The sequence below is a fragment of the Ictalurus furcatus genome, chromosome 27 (assembly GCF_023375685.1).
Source record: "Ictalurus furcatus strain D&B chromosome 27, Billie_1.0, whole genome shotgun sequence".
In the NCBI taxonomy this organism is placed as follows: Eukaryota; Metazoa; Chordata; class Actinopteri; order Siluriformes; family Ictaluridae; genus Ictalurus; species Ictalurus furcatus.
In genome coordinates, this window is record NC_071281.1 from 17024920 (window position 1) to 17047419 (window position 22500).

The following is a 22500-nucleotide window of genomic DNA, read 5'->3' on the forward strand; positions in this document are numbered from 1 at the left end:
TCATTAAATCTCTGAAACTTCTTTTCTAAAAACAACAACAACAACAACAACAACAACAAAAAAACAAATAACGAAGAACGTACAGTGAATCTAAAGCTTGTAGAGTGACATAAACAACTGTACAAACTACACAAACGGGTGCAAGGGCGGAGGACATACCTTTACACACGACGATAGCTATAACCCTGATTTATTTATTTAAAGGGTCACGTGTGTGTGTGTAACAATTTGTGCAAAGTTTAAAACATCCAGAAAAAAAAGTAAAATGATATCCACTGGGTTTTTTTTGTTTGTTTTTTTTTGGGGCCGTTTGTAGATAAAGGTGCAAAATACGGGGCGGAGTTTATGCAAATAAAGTAATTTATTATTCGTTTTATGTGTAAGTTTGGCGAATTTTGGAGAGCATGTTATTCTTGCTGTTTCTGAGATCACCGGGTGACAATTTTGAGAATCTTTCTCAAGATTAGATTGATTAGAAATGACTAAACGGTTGTTTGTATTTGTTTTGTGTTTGTTGTCTTTTTTAATAACGTAAAAACGCTTCCACGGAATTCTTTTTAAGGTCTTGTGAATTTTTAAAGTATGCTTGTGGAATTTAAAAAAAAAAAAAACAAGCTCAATTTTATATATATATATATATATATATATATATATATATATATATATATATATACACACACACACAAACTGTATATAACATACACAGCACATTCTATACTTCCATTTGCACATAACTGTATATCTTTGATAGCATGTCTGTACATATATAATCCTGTCTATTTTCGCTATGTCTTTAGTACTGTATTATATTGAATTTTATTGCTTGATTTATTTATTTATTTATTTATTATGCATATTGTGTGATGTTCCATTTTTTTCCTCTGCACTGGAAGCTCCTGTCGCCAAGACAGATTCCTGATGTGTGTAAACGTACTAAGCAATAAAGCTCGTTCTGATTCGGATCCTGATTCTGAATTTGACCTTGTGATTAACCGTCCTGTCTGCTGCTCCTCCTCCACTGAAAATGTCCAAACTGACACTGTTCTCGACTGAGCATGGGGCAGCGTGATTCTTGCCCCAATGGGCCTCTATGTGAAGTTCCCATTTTTGACCACTAGGTGAATTATAACTATAAGAATACGGAGCTATCTAGAAAGAAATCGATGTAGCACCTGTCGTAAGTGACTCAAAAGATTTACTTCGTATTTCAACATCATTTAAAATATACGGAGTTCTGAATGAGGATTTCATGAAAATGAGTATTTGTTGAATTGCTGATATATCATTTAATCCACCACTTTTGTAGGTGTTGTGATTTAAGCAACTAAATTTTTTTTTTTTTTTAAATTATTAAAACCACCGTCTACATTTTTGGAGGGAAAAAGGTGCTCTGTTCACCCAGAGGAATGCTCGAAGGTCCCATGTAGAACCCTGCAGCAGAAGGATTCCTTTTCAGAAAAGGTTGCAAGTTGAAATCCGAAAAAAAGGAGTGCAAGCATGGAATTTATTCGAGTGCACAAACAATAACGTTTGTTTTTTTTGTGTTTTTTTTTTTTGCTGAGAGATAGACAGCTCGTGGAATTTTCCTGATAAATAATGAGCAACTGAATTTTTGGACTGCAAACAGAAAGAAACAGCAGCTGATTTCATCACTGAGTTAGATAGCACCAGATACTTTATTAGCAAAAAAGCCAAACTGATCATTAATGTACAGAGCAAAATGCTTAAATCTTATGAATACCACTGAGGTTCAATATAACACAGATATTGCTAAGTCTAACATTGCTAACACAATTAAACTGAGTGTACCGTCTGCCCACTCTGTCGGCCATCTAGGCCACGCTCTCGGGATTAAACCAGAAACCAGAAACGGATCAACAAGATGGCGCGGATTTGAAATCATTGTTAAATTGGACAAAAAAATGGCGTAAATAATGTGGCGTCTTTGCCTCGAATGACACAAATAAAACATACAGAGTCATAACAGTGCAATGCATCTTATATGTGAATGTGTCAGTGTAAGAACCTGATAGGTCAGGAATTTCCTCTTAATCTCTTAATCACAAGCTGATTGGCTCTTTTTAATGAAGACACGGGACTTACGTGATGCAGCCGCCATGTTGAGTTTTACGTGTTGACGCTTTCATATTTTAAGCAGTGGACTCGTGTGTACTCGAATATTGTCATGATTAATGGTGTGTGATAACCAAACCGTGAAGGGGATAATCCACATGTTTAGCACCATTTTCGTGCACGACGCCACGTTAAATCCTGTCTTTGATTGACAGCACTCACAGAGCTCAGACGGCGACCCACACAAAACGATGTTTGCTTTACAGAGCCACATGGGTCTGAATGCGTCGAGGTTGCCATGGTGGCGCCGCTAACCCGACGTTGCTACATGCTAATGGGGTCGTCTCCGAGTCGTCCTCCCGATGGGAATTTCGGGGCAGCGAGAAACCCGTCGATAAATGGGCCATTCATTGCGGGGTTGGCTGTTTGTTTAGGATGATAAAGGGCCATCGGGATGGACACTAATACCCTTTTTGTTTTGTTTTTTAGAGATTATACGGATAAAACTGAAGAAAGAGTCCAAAAAATAAAGACGCCATCGGATTTCTCGGCTTAGTATCTGTGAAGCAACATTGAGTTGCTCTGTATTTGTCTAAAGGACCATCAGTGAGCACCTGCTGCCTGGTTAATCTTCTCCAAACAGAGAACAACCGAGAAGCTGAAACAAAACACGACCATCAGAGATCACCAACGGGGGCACAGGATTAGAAACCGAAATCTGAATAAGGTGTAAAGCTGGCCGTGTCAAGCAAACGAGTGAGAAATTAAAGAAAAAACTAGGCTCTCTGTTATACTCCATGGGCATTCCGTTATTTATTTATTTATTTATTTATTTATTTTCCTGAGTCACCGCAAATCAAGCCGAACATTTCTATCGTAACGGCGTGTTTTCTTCTAGGACGGCTCCGTCCCCATTCTTCGTGAACGAGAGTTCTCGCTGAATAGTTTGATGTAAATCATACGCAACAGCCTTCACTTCACACTCACCAAATCTCGATCCAATTGAAGATTTTGGAGCGACATGTTAGACAGCGACAGCGCTCTCTACCACCATCATTTGGAGCGACGTGCTACCACCATCAGTCTCTCTACCACCATCATTTGGAGCGACGCGCTACCACCATCATTCTCTCTACCGTCATCATTTGGAGCGACGCGCTACCACCATCAGTCTCTCTACCACCATCATTTGGAGCGACGCGCTACCACCATCAGTCTCTCTACCACCATCATTTGGAGCGACGCGCTACCACCATCAGTCTCTCTACCACCATCATTTGGAGCGACGCGCTACCACCATCAGTCTCTCTACCATCATCATTTGGAGCGACGCGCTACCACCATCAGTCTCTCTACCACCATCATTTGGAGCGACGCGCTACCACCATCAGTCTCTCTACCACCATCATTTGGAGCGACGCGCTACCACCATCAGTCTCTCTACCATCATCATTTGGAGCGACGCGCTACCACCATCAGTCTCTCTACCACCATCATTTGGAGCGACGCGCTACCACCATCAGTCTCTCTACCACCATCATTTGGAGCGACGCGCTACCACCATCAGTCTCTCTACCACCTCTCTCTACCACCGACTGAGGGAAAACCTTTCAGAAGAATGGTGTTCATCGCTCCGGTACAGAGACTTGTAGACTCAATGCTAAGGAGCTGTTCTGGTGGCTCGTTCTGGATAAACACCTTACTTACACGCTTTACGATGGGATTTTTTTCGTCGCCTGTCTGTAAAAACCGAAACGTTCTCTTGCAAGGCGGCAGAGATACAACGTATGCACCATTACCACCACCATAAACATAACATCAGGGATCCTTCTGCAATTTGTAGCTGAGTCACTGAAATGTACACTTTTTTACAGATTAAGACCTTTTGCAGATAAAAAGACCGTAAGATCTGAGAAATAAAGAGAGAAAAAAAAATCACAAGAAAACAAGGTTGCGAAACCTTAACAAGCTCACCACAGATGCTGTTTTTTTCATGTAAGTAAATGCAACAAGAGGCTCACGGGTGGTGTCGCAGATGTTCACAGCAGCTGTTTATCAGCCTTGTCTTACGTTTCATCTAGCCTACAAACACTGCTCTAGAATTCAGAGATAGAGCTCATTTCTATTAATGATGTTTCTACACTATTTTGCTGTTTCGTTTCCTTTTGCGCTAATGTGTATCTAACCACTCGAGTGGATTTTCATCGCGTAATGTGCTTTAGGTTGGCGTTAACATGCATAAAGTTGGCAACCGCACATATTTCATGTTCGGCGTGTTCAAACTGTATCTCTACGCCATGCGTCATTTCAAATTCGGTCAAATGCTTCGTTCGGATCCTTCTCAAAATACGGACGTGTTTAAAAATATAGGCGTTATTGAAACCAGTCCCGATTCACAGCCACTAAGTACCCAATTAACGAGCCGTGATGTCATCAAAACGACCCGACGTCTCTTGTACGTAACGTCGATCGCTTGAGAGCAAGCTAGCGAAGTGTATAGAAGGAAAGTAATTATAGGAGAGAGGCCATTCGTGCCAAGTGTACACTGTAACCATGACAACCAGTCCTAGCTAGTATCGGCTAACTAACTGTTCCTAGCTTTCTGTCTAGGTTAGGTGTATTATTATCAACAGTGCAGATATAAACTTGACCGTATGCAGCTACAGTTAAAGAGGGACGTCACATCATGTACATCTGAACGCCATGTACTAATTATTTCCAGTTACAAAATTGGCACTCAAATATTTGCGATGTTGTAAAATGTCCTCTGTAATAAGAGTTTCACTTAATTCGCCAGGAGAATGTTTATTTTTCTCGCGTGCCACCCCAATGTGTGCGATTAAAAAAAATTAATTGTCTGACGTCACTTTTGTGAATTTTTTTTAATAGCGTAACCAAAAAAAACAAAACCGACTAGCATCAGTGCTTTTTAAAAGCAGCCAGGTTTCCCATAGGTTACGTGTACAAACTAAACAAAATCAAAACAGACAGGGCACGTGTGAAAGCACCTTGAGTATTTCTTTCCCCGCTTTTTCCGTTAGACATTAACATCGATAAAGTAGGTTTTCGACTGAAGAAAGGTTTGAGAACCGCTGCTTTACACATCATTACAGAGATTCGAGGTGGACCACAGATACGGTGCATTAACCCTAAAACAAGTATTAAATATAGACCTTTAGAGAGCATACGCCTACGATACGTTTACATCCACACAGAGATATACTGTACGAGTATGGAAACCAGCTCAACTTGTATCTTCCCCACTCGAATAATGGCCAGAGGGCAGGAGGTAGGATATCAGACGTGATATTTTATAGATCAATACAGAAAGGAAAAGGAGATCCAGCGTAGTGTTGCATCCTGATTAAAGAGATCCTCCTGTTTCTTTAAGGTGAGACACTACAGGTAGAAATAATCCACCGTTTTTTGTTTGTTTGGATTTTTGGATGAATTGCGATATAAGGTTACACTGTACTTGGCTAAACAACAATAACAACAACAATAATAACAACTATAAATATCTAAATTCTACAAAAATATAATGTTTTTGTCTGCTTCCGGCTACCACGTTATGTGAACCAAGGAAGCAGGTTTAAGCTCCGCCTACTCGGCACAATCACACACGTCATGTCATATGTTTCCTGCTTTATGTCAATGCAACGGGTCATGATATATGTTTTCATTTTCTTTATTTCCTTTAGTCGTCCCCCCTCCCCCTCCCCCTCCCACCAAAAAAAACCAAAAACAAAATCTAAGCTGCAATCAGCAAATTTAGGATTTAAATTTAGAAGGATATTACACAGGGATTTCCCAAAGACCAGATTTTTTATTTTATTAAGTATGCAAATGTATGCATTTTTAATTAGATGAAGCCTCATTTGGATAAACAGTTGTCAAAATATCAGCAATTAATCTTCAAAGATACATTGTAATATCAATTTTACTTTAATTTTAAAAAAGACCCAGTTAGTGTCTCGCCTTAAACAGATGGAGGTGGTGCGTATCATATCAGTGTTGTGATATAATGACATTATAAGCTTACGCATTATCATCAGACTCCATTGTTACTGGACATTAAAATCTATTTTTTATACCAATTGTATTTTTTTTTACCTCCAGGTGTAACCACTCACTCATTACCCGCTCGTTCTCCGCGATTCCTTCCTTCTCCCATTGACAGTCGGCGCTTGACCGCGCCACGCCCTCGCTGCCACACATAGGTTAAAGGCGTCCCCTGTATCGCCATAGCAAGAGTACAAATATAGTAAATGCTAAGGCTAAACTGTAGATAATTGGCACCTCCGATAATGATAAAATCCTTTTTTAAAAGATTTTAAAAGAAAGAAACATTGGAAAAGCCGTTCTAGCCAGAAAGATGATTCCGTGATGACTGCGTTCGACCGATCAGTGACCAGCATTATTATTAGCTCCACCTACACATCCCTGATCGGGACATTTCGTAACCTGGTAAGAAGGATAACCAAGTACGACTTGGCAGTGGAAATGATGAGCAAATGAGCGATGAGGGATTTTTCTTTATACCACACCACACTGGGTGGTGGAAAAGTCATGACTTCTTCACACTACGTTCTGGAGACAGAAACTGTACAAACTACCAAAAAATATGCCACTAAAACAATCACCAGAGTTCTATAAGCAATAACCTGACTCCTTAGTTTGCTGTACAGCGTAACTACAGTCTAGGCTGGTGGATACAGGCAAAAACGTGGACTGTATCATTCACATTGCAGTGATGAACAGCATTTTTGGTCCTGATTGTATTTATTTATTTATTTATTTCTTTTTCTGGAGACAGGCGAAAATCCTGACGGAGCCAGAGCGGCGCCGAGCGAGCAACGAGAGCAGGGAAAAATTCAGTGGAGTCACACTCACGGTGTAATAGCAGTGATCCGTGATTCATGATCCAAACACAAAAGAGTCACTGACTGTGATGTGTGGTGGCCTGGGAAAACCCTTCCCATGGTGAAATTTCAACATTTTTGACCATAGTCCTGCAATAGACGATTTTTCCTCAGACTGACCGTTATGATGTGATGTGATTGGATATGATCTCCACAGGAAGTTAGCCAAAGCATGGATTGAAAGTAGCGTAAAGAAAAACATTTCCGTCTCTCTTTTTTTGGTAAAATATATTTACGTTGTTTTTGTTTTTTTTTTCAAGTTGAGGTGTGAAACAGTTATTTGTAGAAAATTTTGGTCAAAACCTGATTCTGAATCCTTTTTGGCTGGCTTCCACATTCGAGCCACAGCATCCGTGTTAGGTTTAGCTGTCATTTAAAAAAAAAAAACTTTTGTGATAGTCTTTTACGCGGCGTTTTTACGTTCTCGTGAACGTAAGCTGTGTTTTCTGTCTTATCGACTTTGTGAGAGAAAACAAGAAGGGCCGGCGAAGGAACTACCTTGTTTCAGTAAACATTAAATGGATAAAAAGACTTATCAATTCATCAATTAATAAAATTTGTGCTGTGCTACAAAGACGAAGAAAACACTTAAAGCAGACGTGCGAAAATATATTATTAGCATAAAATAATTTTGGTCAAAAAATCTGTTTTTGTCACTTTTTGGTATTCCACATCTTCCAAAATTCTTCCTGGAGGCTTTCCCCAGACCACCACACAACCGTTTCCCTCCTCGCCTTTGTAGCATACTTTTCATATTATAAATGCTGCCTAAAAATCCCGGAACAAAACATCGCACTTTTGTTTTCAAACCCTTGAGAAAAACAAACATCGTGATAAATATCATGTAGAGATCTTCACCGGAACATCGTTTGGAATGTATCTCATTTTCAGAAACATGAACAACGATATATATATATATACATATACAGTATATAGCAGTTATATACAATCTGCTAATCTTCGCTAAACCTGTTTGCATTTCAGTGACACGCCCCCTTGCAAAGGAAACATTTCGCTTCACTGTAATGTGAATGTACTGTATAAAATATAAATAATATTTGTGTTAAGGCTAAAAGTATGAACACATCCTTAGGATGTCCATTTCTTCAATACGCCCAGCTTAGCATGTGTGTGAGAGGTGTGTGTGTGTGTGTGAGAGGTGTGTGTAATGTAGCTCTATTCATTCTCTGGTATATTGTTGGGGGAGGAGCTTCGCTTGGCAGTTGATGGACAGGTCACGCACTTCCCGTCTGCTCTGACAGGCCAGGCTTTATGGATTTATGGATTTATGGATTTATTTATTTATTTATTTACGTGTTGATTCCTGATGAAGTGATCACACTGTGACGTTGACGAACGGCGGCGCACCGTATCAAAGTCATATTACTGACATCCGGCCATTTCACCGGGTCTAGATTCCCACCATGATAAAACCTGTGCTTGACTTCCATATCTATATATTTACAAATATATTATTATTATTATTATTATTATTATTATTATTCGCTCTCCGCTATTCTCATATTCTCAGACAACACAATCACAGACGTCCACCACACGGATGTTTTATACATACATACATACATACATACAGTGATCGTGTCTGATATACAGCATCTCATCTTCTCTTCATAACACACGGTGAATGGAATAAAAATTGATCCTGAAATTATTAGTAGAAGTGCAATGCATCTCTAACAGTCTTTAGATTCGACTAAACTGTATGGGTTTTTTTTTTTGTTTGTTTGTTTTTTTTTTTAAATACAAAAAATACATATAAACCCTACACAATGTGGAAAAGAAATGGCAGAATTTATAACGATGGCATCCGTGAAGTTGAATGAGGTACGCACACACACACACACACACACACACACACACACACACGCACACACCAACAAAAAAAAAACGAAAGAAAAAAAAAGAAAGAAAGAAATACATTTCATTATAAAAAAAAACAAACAACAACAAAGCACAGAGACAACAACCGCGTCGTTATCTTGAGGTAGAACATTGACTTCAACGTTTGGAAGTGCTATATGTTGGATATTTTTCCTCCTCCTGTTCCCTTAAACGAGAGGAGACGAACGGTGGTTCTTGGTGTTTGAGGTAGTGCAGCACCCGTTCTTCTTGTTTTCTTCTTGTTTTCTGACCGAACACAAACAAAAACAAAACAAAAAAAGCTTCCTACAACACATTCATTCCGGCTGAGGTAGGTTTCTGTTGTACACCCCAGGATTCGGGGAGGAAGGGTGTGGGTGTGTGTGGGGGGGCACCATGATTTAAAACCCGGAGGCATTTTATAAAGAAAAATATATTGATATTGTGGAAGAAAAAACATCCTGAGATAATAGGAGCAGTTTAAAATCCCTGGAGAAAAGGCTGAAGTCTTCGCTGGATGGGGTTGTGAAATCATTGGCAGGCTGAGAGCAGGCAGCAGGACTCTTCTTTTCACAGAAAATAAACACTGATAAAAAACAAAATGTGCTGCTGGTAAAAAAAAAAAATATATATATATATATATATATATATATATATATATATATATATATATATATATATATATATATATATATATCTCACTTTATTTCCCTTCCAATGATGAAATCAGTCCGTGGCTGAGTTCCACCTTCTTCTTTTTTTTTTAACGCTCTCCCAGTTATAGAGTCCAACGAATTCCCTGTAAATGTATGTATTTAACTGATAAACTCTATGAAATTCAAATAAACAAAAGAGGAAATCTTTCGGTTGACCTGAGAGGGAGAGGAATTTACTGAGTGGATTTTGACCACAAGAGCTCACGTTTATCCTTCGTCTGCCTGGACTTCAGTACGGTAAGGTACCTGGCGTTCCTCCATCAGCCTGAAATCATCCAGAGGAAGCGTGGACATCTGAGTCTCGTTTAGCGAACAGGAGACCAGCAAGTTTTCCATCTGAAAAAAAAAACCCAAAACAAAACATCAATACAGAGGTGACAGTGAGCTCAACACATACAACTAAGTAAAATTCTAAAAATAATAAGAATACATTTTAAATGAGCAAAGTCGTCTCATAGGACGCTTCTGTCTTTATTACAAATGGATAGACTTTGTAAAGTTAACAGAAAGTATATCTTAATACGTGAAAATATCTTCAGTGTAATCAAACTGAACGAATATCTCTCATTATAGTACAGCGATGGCGAATTCTCGATTCTGATTGGTCAGAAGGTGTTAATTAAGTTTCTATAACAGTGGCTGCAAAGCAGATGGCAGGTTTATATTAATGTGCTCCTTCAGATGTGATATTGTTTCTATAGTAACAGGGACTCACTCAGAGGGACAAACGCTACACGTATATGAATAAAATAAAGGTGTTATTCATTTTTATTCTATATGGAAGTCAGGTCAGAAATACAGAAAATTGTAAAGGGTTCAGAAACTTTCAAGCACCACTGTGTACTAATGAATACAATTCATTTTCGATCATTTAGGACATCTGATGACGGCCCCTTTCTCGTCCCCAGCCCGAGCTGTTTGACACAAAATAAAACAGTGGAAAAAGGCAGTGGAAAACCGTTCCCAACACAAACATAAACGAGGGCAGAGTTCTGCTGATAAGGTCAGTGTAAATGCTAACCCCGCCTTCTCATGCTATCCCTGCTTTTGCTATGAAGATGGCCTCTCGTAATGGTCATAAAATGAAGAGGATCTGTCTCTCACCATGTGCGTAGCATCAGTTGGACCTGAGACGAGTGTTTCCCTCTCACTCGAGACGCCGATGCACTTCACACCGTTACTGTCGATGCTGGACGTGTGCAGGCCGTTGAGGGCCAGAGTTCCCTGTGAAGACGAGGAAGACTCCAGAACCACGGCTGCTGCGGGAACCGTCGCATCACGTCCCACCTGAGGAGCAGCCTGAGCAGTCTTACACACCATTAACCTGCATAGAGAGAGAGAGAGAGAGACAGAGAGAGAGACAGAGAGAGAGACAGAGACAGAGAGAGAGACAGAGAAAGAGAGAGAGACAGAGAGAGACAGAGAGACAGAGAGAATGAGACAGAGAGAGAGACAGAGAGAGACAGAGAGAGAGAGACAAAGAGAGAGAGACAGAGAGAGAGAGAGACAGAGAGAGAGAGACAGAGAGAGAGAGAGGCAGAAAGAGAGAGACAGAGAGACAGAGCAAGTGAGATAGAGACAGACAGAGAGAGAGAGACAGAGTGAGACAGAGACAGACAGAGACAGAGACAGACAGAAAGAGAGTGAGACAGAGACAGAGAGACAGAGAGAGTGAGACAGAGACAGACAGAAAGAGAGAGAGACAGAGACAGACAGAGAGAGACAGAGACAGACAGAAAGAGAGAGAGACAGAGAGAGACAGAGAGAGAGAGAGAGACAGAGGCAGACAGAGAGAGACAGAGAGAGAGAGAGAGACAGAGGCAGACAGAGAGAGACTTTTACTTTTAGTTGTACTAAATGTTTACTAACATCTCTGAGGAAAATGTCGATATTTCCCTCATGTCTGTCTGGTTTCCAACGCCACTTTTCCTTTACACTGGCCACATAAAAGCCTGAACAAACAACCCCGTGCTAGCTAGCTAGCTACATTTTGCTGGTCCGCGTGACATATTTCCAAATCAGTGGAGCAGATTTCTTTTCAATGAAGTTGCCCTTTAATGACTGAATTGTAGTTGTACCAAGTTTTTACCAATACATCTGAGCAATTCTGCTATCTAGCTAGCTAAATCGGTAGCCTTAGTCAATAGCTACTTTATATTCAGCATTCAAATTTCCCAGTTGCCTAGCAACAATGCTCTCATATGGTTTACCAACTTAACCATTAAAATGTACTCCTTATGCTAGACAGCTAGCTACTGTGAGCTTAACTATTTAAACCTCAAATTCATGCCTGCCATCTACTGTGTGTGTGTGTGTGTGTGTGTGTGTGTGTGTGTGTGTGTGTGTGTGTTTGCCCACCTTCCCCGGTAGCTGAACATGAGAAAGAGGACACAGAAGATGATGCATGTGACACCGATGTGGATACCGATGATGATGCCGGTAGCGGAACTTTTATTTTGCTCCTCCTTGATACAGTCACATGGAGGGTTCGAGACTGCACACACACACACACACACACACACACACGCACACACACACACACTAAATGTTAGAGAGGACATGTCACAGCTATTGACATTAACAGTTATAAGTGCTTATGTACTTAAGTGCAGTTAGATACTGCGCGCGCGTGTGTGTGTGTGTGTGTGTGTGTGTTACCTGACTTCTCCACTGCCTCCTTCAGAGATACAAAGCGCAGTGTTGCGTTTCCATCTCCGTACTGATTAAACGCAAGAACCTTGATCTCATACACCGCTGCTGGATCTTCACAGAGAGAGAGAGAGAGAGAGAGAGAGAGAGAGAGAGAGAGAATGAGTGTATGAGACTAAAAGCAATTAGCATTCAAGCTAGACATTGCCAAAGGTCGAAATAAAAACGTCAGTCTATGAGGCTTAAAATATATGTCTATACAATATATATATATATATATATATATATATATTCATGGATTACATTCAAATGATAATGATAAGGTTCCAGCTTCCATCTGACGTTATATAGATCGGACTCTGACTGATGTCTGCTTCCGAAAAGGGTAAACAAACATGTCTTTACAGAACACATTTTCTCGAAACCCCGATTAGCATCCGATTCGGATAACCCATCCAGTATCTCCTTACATTTTAAATATAACACATATAATAAAATATAAAGTATAAATATAATAAAAATCTATCTATCGAACAAAAGAAAAAACAAATCAGTCAAGTCTCGTTCTACGTAAACGCTTCCAGTTCCAAAAGTACGTGTGTTTTCCATATTCAATTCCAGCCTTTACTCTTCGTTACGGGATCCGATGTCCGATACGTTTTCTCCGATATCCGATCCACCGAGTCTGACCAATCCGAATCCGAAAATCAACAGCGCTGTAGTATAAATCAACATGATTCATTTTCAGATTTCTAGGCATGTCTGAAACATCACAAAACCACAAATTGCTGATTCACAACCTGATATCACGAGAACGGGATTTTGTTTGATTTCAGACCGAATAATAAATAAATAAATAAATAAATAAAGGTATAAACTCTAATTACCACTAACCTTAAGCTCCTTAATGGAGTCACGGAAATAGCTACACGTTTGCACGTGGGATCATGTTGTTAGAAGTTAAATAACGTACAATAAACCTGTGATTAGCAGGAGGAGGAGAAGATGGAGCTGAACTGTACAGGACCTCGGCACCGCAGAATGAACGCTTCGGTAGTAGATCAGTCTCTACACCAGGAAATAAAGAAGGAAAAACGCACTGTATACGTCTCATTGATTCCTCACCCATCAGAGAGATGTCGTAGTGTGTGACGTTGCGGGAGAAGGTGACGGGGCCCGTATACTGCGGCTCCTGGGCTTTGCGGTAATAAAGCTTAAAGCCATCGTGCTGACCCATCTTAGTGGACGGCTCCCAGACCGCCTGCACCACGCTGGAGTTCACCATCTTAGTGTGGAGATACGGAGGAGCCGGAACTGCAGGAACGGTAATAATATCAGCTAAAGGTGTGTTACTGTAAGTTGTTCATAAAGCAAATGGACACACAACGTTTTGACCAACGTACAGTACGGTGAGACTGGAGCAAAGATGCCTTCAAAAAGAATGAAATGAATTGTTTTTACATTTAAAACAAAAAATACCATAAAGATCAGTAAACAGAAATAAATGAAACAAAGGCAATATTTGGTGTGATATAAAAATAGCAGTCTGTGGTACAGTGTGCGCAGGTTTATAAGGAAATGAGCTGTAAGTGTTATCGAGCTTCTTGCAGAACCAGACTCGGTTCTTCTGGAGACGTCGACTGTCGCACTCGCGACTCATTTCTGCAGAGAAACCCGGCAGCTTTCATTGTGTTTATTGTCTGAAAAGTGTCTCTTATGTACTGAATACGCTGCTTTCTTCACTGACACACACACATTTCTCTCTAACGTTTCATTTTGTGCTGGAAAACTAATAATCATAAAATAATTCATTAAAAAAACTAATAATCATAAAATAATTCATTAAAAAACACCAATAATCATAAAATAATTCAGTAAAAAAACCAATAATCATAAAATAATTAATTAATAAAATGAATAATCATAAAATAATTAATAGATAAAAACTAATAATCATTAAATAATGAATAATTAAAATGAACAATCACACAATAACTAAAAAATAAAATGGATAATCATTAAATAATTAATAAATACAACGAATAACTATAAAATTATTAATAAATAAAATGAATAATAATACAATAATTAATAAATAAAACTAATAATTAAAAAAAATTATAAATAAAAAGAATAGTCATAAAATTAATAAATAAAAGGAACATCCATAAAATAATTAATAAATAAAATGAACAATCGTTAAATAATCATTAAATAATGAATAATTAAAATGAACAATCATACAATAATTAAAAAATGAAATGAATAATCATTAAATAATTAATAAATACAACTAATAATCATAAAATGATTAATACATGAAGCTAATAATCATAACATATTTAAGACATAAAACTAATCATAATAAAAATAATTAATACATACAACTAATAATCATAAAATAATTAATAAATAAAGCTAATAATTATAACATATTTATGACATAACACTAATAATAATAAAATCATTAATCAGTAAAATGAATAATCATAAAATAATTATCAAAAAAATTGGGTGCCTAAGACATTTGCACAGTACTACACATTTTGGGAACATTAAAATAAATATATATATTTTTTTGTTTGTTTTTTTTTTTATAGTTTTTCGGTGTAAATTTACAGGTAGCAGTGAAGCAGTGAGCCTTAATCCAGACTCGTTCATCAATGTCCTTGGATTGAAAAGACGAAAAGGTTCATTACTGCTGCACCACGGAGTCTAAACACACCTAGATTAAATGAAATGAAATTAAAAGCACCTGTGCTGATTTGGATGAAAATGAGATTACGAAATGCAATTTTCGCTTTTACATTTTAAATTTGTACATTCTTTTTTTTTCATATGCTAGCTTTACAATATAGTAGTTTATGAAATAATTTCAATTAAAAAAAAAATCCATTACATAAATAAAGTAAATCAATATACAGTACGCACCCGTAGGAGCAATTCGTTTTCTCTGCGTTCTGCACGACACGCTGCTGAAACGAGTCCCTGCGCCCACCGGCAACATCATTAGCAACTCATAAAATAACCGGCTATTTATTTAATGGCTCCACTTATGCATTTCACACCCGTGTGTTTACAGAAGCTTATTAAAGCAGGACTGAAATGAATGTTGTGTATACAAAGAGGTTTAATCGGGTATCTTTTTAATTTTTTTCAATTGAACTTTTTAATTCTTTTTTTGTTTATCTCTTACATTCGTTACTGAATTAAAGGTCCGGTAGGAATAGCGTTATTTACCCGTGGAAGCGTATGTGTGTGTGTGTATGTGTGTGTGTGTGTGTTTTACCTTCTCCGAGCGTGTTCTCCTGGGCCGTGGCGGAGGCTTTGCTCGCTCCACGCGAGGTGTACGCCTTCACGTAGAAGCTGTAGCTCGTGGAAGGTTCGAGATCGGCGACCACCTGCTGGAGGGTGACTTTACTCACCGCCTCCTGATACTCCATTTCCATCGGGTCTGAGAACGACAGAGATTACGTGATTTTTAAAAAAATTTAATAAACACATGATACGTAAGGAAGAAAATCATCAATGATGTGGCGTAATAAAGAAGTAGATCATTTCCCTATAACCGCCTGTCCTGAAGTGTCGCATTCCAGTTAAACCACAAAAATCTACCAAGAATGAACATTTATATTTATCCCCTGAAGAGAAAAAAAAAAGAGACACGTCGTTCTCTGTCCTGTTACAAAACGTAAAGTTTACAGATCACTGACACTGGAGACTCCTTACAGTTCTCTTTAGAGTATTACTGTAGAGACGGTATTAGAACAAGTGCATTAATATGACCCTATCGGTTACATGTTACAGACAGAACTACGGTCTGAGCCGTGTTTTTATACAGAAACAATGCACACCTTCTGACCAATCAGATTCAAGAATTCAACGGTGGTATAACATGATATACCATGATGTAAAAAGACACACAGAGCTCTTTTAACTGGCTTCGCTGGAGCAGGGATTGTATTACTTCCCCGACGTTTATATGAGTGTTATTGCTACATGAGATGGTAATAAATGGGTTGGAGGCTCGGGAGATGATAAGTGGCCGGCGGTACAGGAGTAATTTACTGCACTGAACTACACGGCAGCGGTGGAAAACTGAATCCGTATGCGTTTCCATTTGAACCAAGTGTTATTCGTTATTAAGTCCGTAACATATTCATTACGGTTCCTTAACAAATTCATGCCAGGTTCCGGGTTCTTATGGACGCTCTGGAGTTTGACGCACAGTTTTTCTTTTTTCGCTTTGAGTCTCATGACCCGAGGCTTAATCCATGTTGAAAATTCTTTAGAGCAAGGCACAGACGCTGGATCTGACTGTAAATATTGTAAACATCACAGCACAGTTATTATCCTTTAATGGTAAAGCAAGCGTCACACTGAACTCTCTCTCTCTCTCTTTCTCTCTCTCTCTCTCTCTCTCTGCCTGGTAAAACGGTTCTAATCTGAAAGCATTCTACTGTAAGGTTCTACATACAAGTTTCAAGGCAGCGGTTCCTAGATTAGGGGTCATGATCCCGTGGGGTTGCATGAGTCACAAAAATGGGTTCTCCAGCAATGACCAGGGATACCATAGCAACCACTTACCAGCACCCTAGAAACCCCCATAACAACCACCTATCAACACACAAGCACACACCTGGAATACCACAGCAACCACCAAGTACACTCTAGCAAAAACCTGGATAACATAGCAACCACGTAGCAACACCTAGCAACCAACTACCAGCACGCTAGCAACACCATAGCAACCACCTCGAATAACATAGCAACCACCTACCAACCCACAAGCACATACCTGGAATACCATAGCAACCACCCAGTACACTCTAGAAAAAACCTGGATAACATAGCAACCACCTAGCAACACCCTAGCAACCAACTACCAGCACGCTAGAAACACCATAGCAACCACCTCGAATAACATAGCAACCACTGAGCAACACCCTAGCAACCACCTACCAGCACCCTAACAACCACTTAGCAACACCATAGCAACCACCTTGAATACCATAGCAACCACCAAGCAACACCCTAGCAACCACCTAGAACACCATAAAAACCACCTAGCAACACAATAGCAATCACATGGAATACCATAGCAACCACCTACCAGCACCCTAAAAACTACCTGTAATACCATAGCAACCACCTTGAATAACATGGCAATCATCTGGAATACCATAGCAACCACCTAGCAATGCCCTAGCAACCACCTGTAATACCATAGCAACCACCTAGCAACACCACCACCTGGAATACCATAGCAAGCACCTAGCACACTCTAGCAACCACCATAGCAACCACCTAGCAACACTCTGGAATGCCATAGCAACTACCTATCAAAAACACTAGCAACCACCTTCAAGACGATGGCAACCATCCAGCAACACAATAGCAACCGCCTCGAATACCATAGCAACCATCTAGCATCACCCTAGCAACCACGTGTAATACCATAGCAAACACCTGGAGTACCATAACAACCACCTAGCACACCATAGCAACCACCTAGCAACACCCTGGAATACCATAACCACCACCTACCGGCGTCCTAGCAACCATCATAGCAACCGCCTAGCAACACCATAGCAATCATCTGGAATACCACAGCAACCACCAATCAACACCCTAGCACCCACCTGGATAACACAGCAGTGTTACACTTAAACTGTATTCCACAAGCCTTACTAAACCAAGTGGATGTTGTTCCTGGCTTTGTACCTGCGGTCTTGCGGATGTGCAGCACGTAGCCGATGATGTCCTGTGTGTTTTGGGCTGGCTCGTTCCACGACACCTGTATGGAGGTTGGCGAGAGGGCGTCGGCGCGTACTCCGGTCGGGATGCCCGGTAACCCGTCGGCCCACAGGACCGTGAGACGGGCGCTGGCCTGAGACGAGCCGGCGCTGTTCTCCGCTATACACTGATATATCGCTTCATCCTCCTGGCTGATGCTGGAGATGGTCAGTGTGCTGTAGCAACAACAAGAGAAGCAGAATATTAAAAGGAGAAAAAGAGGGAAAAAAAAGAGATGATTTAGGTGCTGCATTAGGTTCATTCGCTTCAGTGCTTATATAAACAGCTCTCCGTATTAAATCTGCCTCAAGCTGTCTGGATGATGGATATCACGTTTGACCTAATCGCACCACTCGGATCGACACGATCAATTCTGAAACCGCCGCCGCTGAGATAACGTATCTGCCTCTTAAATACACGGAGCGAGTGAAAGTACCGGAAAGTAACTACAGTAATGCTAAGCTGTAGCATCAAAGAAATCGCCTTTAGAATGACACGTACCTGAACCAGAAACCAAACCCGGAACCGAAATCCAAATATATTTCGAAATCACAGGATTTTTGACTGATTTTTTGAAGAAAACCTGCTCCTCCAAAAACACGACATCCCTCAGACCACCAGAAAATGATTTTTATTTTTATTTGTAGCTCAGTTTTAACGAGTCTACATGTATACATTCTCCACATACCCCAGCATGGTATGAAGTTGGGGTCAGAACGCAGGATCAGCCATGATCTGGCGCCCCCTGGAGCAGTGAGGGTTAAGGACCTTGCTCAAGGGCCCAACAGCGGCAGCTTGGCAGCGCTTGGGCTCGAACCCCCGACCTTCCGATCAGTAACCAGAGCCTTAACCGTCAAGCCACCACTGTCCGAAATCTTATTATAATTGTCAGTTTGTTTATTATACCTCAATACCACAGACATTTAAGTGTCAAAACATCGGTTTCTTTCTCTCAGATTCTACAGTGCGCTTTTTTTGGGATCCGCTTCCTTAAAATCTTTATAAGCTTTCCCCTACGTCAGAATTGAAATCTCTCACAGTGCTAATCCAATGAATGTAATCCGAACTCCCACGTGGACGCGCGCGGTGTATCTCTTCCTGCACGGCTAGTCCTTTCTCATATTTCCGCCGTCCTTTCCAGCCATTCTTCGTTCCTTTTTCCACGTTTTGCGGTCTCAAAATCAGCTCATTGCACGTTCTATTAATCTGTCGGTTGGGATGAACTGGAATCCTGTTTATTTTCGTCTCTTTCTCCTTTCATTTTGGCGCAGCTGGTTTTTTTTTATTTATTTCCGAGTAACGCCACGGATCGCGTAAAGCGGCCTTGAGATCGAGGAAAGCGCCATGAAAGTAAAACGTAGTCTTATTAAAACTATCATCATTCATTGCCGTAGCCAGCTAAATGCAGACGTCTAACTCTATCGAAAGGACTAATCAGACGTTCCAGACTCACCGGGCGTTTTATTATCCATCCGCAAAATTCGGAACGTTATTAATGTTCTTACAAAATAAGGTTTTACACGGAAACGTATACATTTCTTCCATTTGTCCCTTTGGACAAACCTCTTAAAACCCTAACAACCCTTAAGGAACCTTTTATTATTATTTTTTTCTGTCTTAGAGTCCATGCATAATGTATAAGATCCTGCGTTTGACTTTACGGTCCTCTATTCAAATTTGTGCTTTGTGATTTAGAAATCAAGTGCGTAAAGTATCTGTATGAGCCATGAGGAGAAAAAGGAAAAGCGACTGCGAGAGATTTCATCTTTTTACATTTTTTTTTTTTTTAGGGTTTTAAAGAAAAGTACCGAGCGACTCGTTGCCGTCTTTGCGGTCTCGGTCGTACCGTTGGTCTTTTATTCCCATGTGCGTTTATACGTGATACGAGAGTATTATACATATACGAATATATGAATAAATAATCAGGGTTTTTTTTTTTTTCTGCTAATCCCGAGGCAGTTAAACAAGAAGAATGGCAAAATATGCAAAGGAAAAGATGGCACTGGGTTCTTACAGCTTTTGAAGTATTTTTTGAGTAATGAAATGACGTACAGTGCAAACTTTAATAACCGATTATATCGGTTATTTACATTAAACCGAACGGATGGAAAAGGTTCATGGCTGTTTTTCTTTTTAAAACCGTGGTGGAATACGGCTTACACGGCTTACGGGTTTCTAAAAAAAAAAAAAACCCACCGTGTCTCGGACCCCAAACCCCGGCACAAGGCGGTCACATGACACACTGCAAACCTGATAAGAAAATGTCCTGCTTACACAGTACGCTGTGATCTTTACAAACCGTGTTATCTCTCGCGTGTGGCGTAAAATAGAACCATCATAAGCCCAGTACACGGAGTCTTATTTCAGCAATAACTTAATCCGGTATCTCGAGAGAGTATAAAAATGTCCACAGACAGCTGTGTGAGTAAATTTCATTCTCACGCCGGGCCACAGATCGCAGAAGAGCCTCCGTCTCAGCAGGACGAAATAACGGCCGTAATCAAAAATAAAACGACGCTCAAACCAGACATCAGCAATTACGGGTCGCTCATGAACGATTCGCTCGACTCGAACTAATCTTTTCTACGACTCGGGAATGACGAGATCCGTTCGTTTTCGTGTCGGCCGCGTTCGTGAGATGAAAGACGCACGGGCTCTGTACAGGAAGCAGAAACGATGACCTCCCTTTCGTTCGTTTGTGACATCACGTGACGTGACAGCCGCGTATATTCTGTATCGGATACAGAAATTAGTCCATAATTCCCAACCTTCCTTACGATCAAGCAGGTAGTCCGGATTTATTTTTACTCTTAGAGTCACACGACGCGTTTCTGGTCTCAAATTTGAGCTTTTTTTAATTTCTTATAATGATGGTTCTTTTCCATAACACTAAATCTGGTAATAAAGAGTTAGTTAACGCTTTAAACTTTTAAACCGGGCGGCCGGCCGTCACGTGACCAAACAAGGAACGACTCGGACCTGAAGACCCAGTCGAGTGGTGAATGAATCATCTGTTCTCATCGTTTGTCCTTGGCTGCATTATCATTTTTGAATATGATCAAGGTTTGCGTAAGGGGACGCGTCGGGGGAATCTGGCTATTGAATATGTAACGTTTTTAATTAAATTCTGCTCAAACGAACGAAATGAATGAAACGACTCGGATAAAGGGGCGGCTGTGGATCGGGTGGTAGAGCGGGTCGTCCACTAATCGTGGGGTTGGAGGTTCGATTCCTGGCCCACGTGACTCCACATGCCGAAGCATCCTTGAGCAAGACACTGAACCCCAAATTGCTCCCGATGGCAAGTTAACGCCTTGCACGGCAGCTCTGCTACCACTGGTGTGCGAGTGTGTGTGTGAATGAGAACCAGTGTAAAGCGCTTTGGAACTGCTAAGGTAAAAAGAAAGCGCTATATAAGTGCAGATCATTTACCATAAATGATATTAAAAGATCCAAGTCAGTGAAATGATCCGATCTTCCTATCACTCTCGGCGTTGAGACGGTTCGAGCACGACTCCTCACCTGTTGTTGTTCCTGAGCTTGACGTGACCACCGGGTTCCAGGATCTGGCCGTTCTTTAGCCATGTGAGCTGAGGAGAAGGCTCACCCTGTGCCAGGCACGTGAAGATGGCGGTGGTGCCCACAGGCCGTGCGATGGACTGAGGAGGCTGAACAAACTCTGCTGGAGCTGCACAGGTACACGGCCACAATAACATTTTAGGTTTATTAATAACACCTTTACAACCTTCGTTATCGTACCTAAAACGCTACGTAATGAAATCATAACTGTGTTATTATAAAGAAGTACATAACTGTTAGAGAAAATGAATCCACATCTTCTGACTCGGGGATTCAGCAGTGCAACGGTGCAACAGAAGATCCACTTCAGTCAGCGGTTGTATTAATGTTATTCTGTGTTTTGTATATTCTGTATATTTGTATATCACCCGGCGCCGAAACAGCTAGAACGCACCGATGGTGTCAGTGACCTTGCGATGACCTCACAGTTAACGGCAAACGGTCATGCCCAGTTAAAGTAACCTTCTGGTGTTCCTCAGGGCTCAGCTTCAGCGTCGACATGCTGCCGCCTCGAAATATTATATTATCCTTCAGCATGGTGTCAACTACCACATATACGCAGATAATACTGAAACATACAGCACATGTACCGTATGTTCACACCGACAGCGTCTGAACCACTAGTGAGATCATTAATAACCACAGTACTATCGAATGCTTGATTCTGATTGGTCAGAAGGTGTTGATTCATTTTCCATAACAGCAGCTCTCTACAAATTACAAGTTTATTTTATATTAATGCGCTCATTCTAATATGCTACAGCTCACTCACAGGTAATAATAATAATAATAATAATAATAATAATAATAATAATAATAATAATATCATGGGCTTTTCCCACTTTTCCAGGATGGTGAGGTCATAGTGGTAGCTGGCGCTAAGG

At 40.3% G+C, this 22500-nt stretch overlaps 1 protein-coding gene across 1 annotated transcript in view; it reads right to left on the reverse strand.

Moving 5' to 3' along the window:
- Window positions 1–8317: 8317 nt before the first annotated feature.
- igdcc3 (immunoglobulin superfamily, DCC subclass, member 3) overlaps window positions 8318–22500 on the reverse strand; it is a 56805-nt gene continuing 42622 nt past the window's right edge. The window contains exons 7-16 of the mRNA XM_053617055.1: window positions 21560–21725; window positions 17966–18213; window positions 15531–15695; window positions 13367–13555; window positions 12251–12355; window positions 11951–12086; window positions 10697–10916; window positions 9798–9928; window positions 9579–9675; window positions 8318–9143 (exon numbers count right to left, since the gene is read on the reverse strand). Of these exons, the coding sequence (XP_053473030.1) occupies window positions 9800–9928; window positions 10697–10916; window positions 11951–12086; window positions 12251–12355; window positions 13367–13555; window positions 15531–15695; window positions 17966–18213; window positions 21560–21725 (1358 nt within the window). The 3' untranslated portion in view covers window positions 8318–9143; window positions 9579–9675; window positions 9798–9799. The remainder of the gene's footprint in view (window positions 9144–9578; window positions 9676–9797; window positions 9929–10696; window positions 10917–11950; window positions 12087–12250; window positions 12356–13366; window positions 13556–15530; window positions 15696–17965; window positions 18214–21559; window positions 21726–22500) is intronic.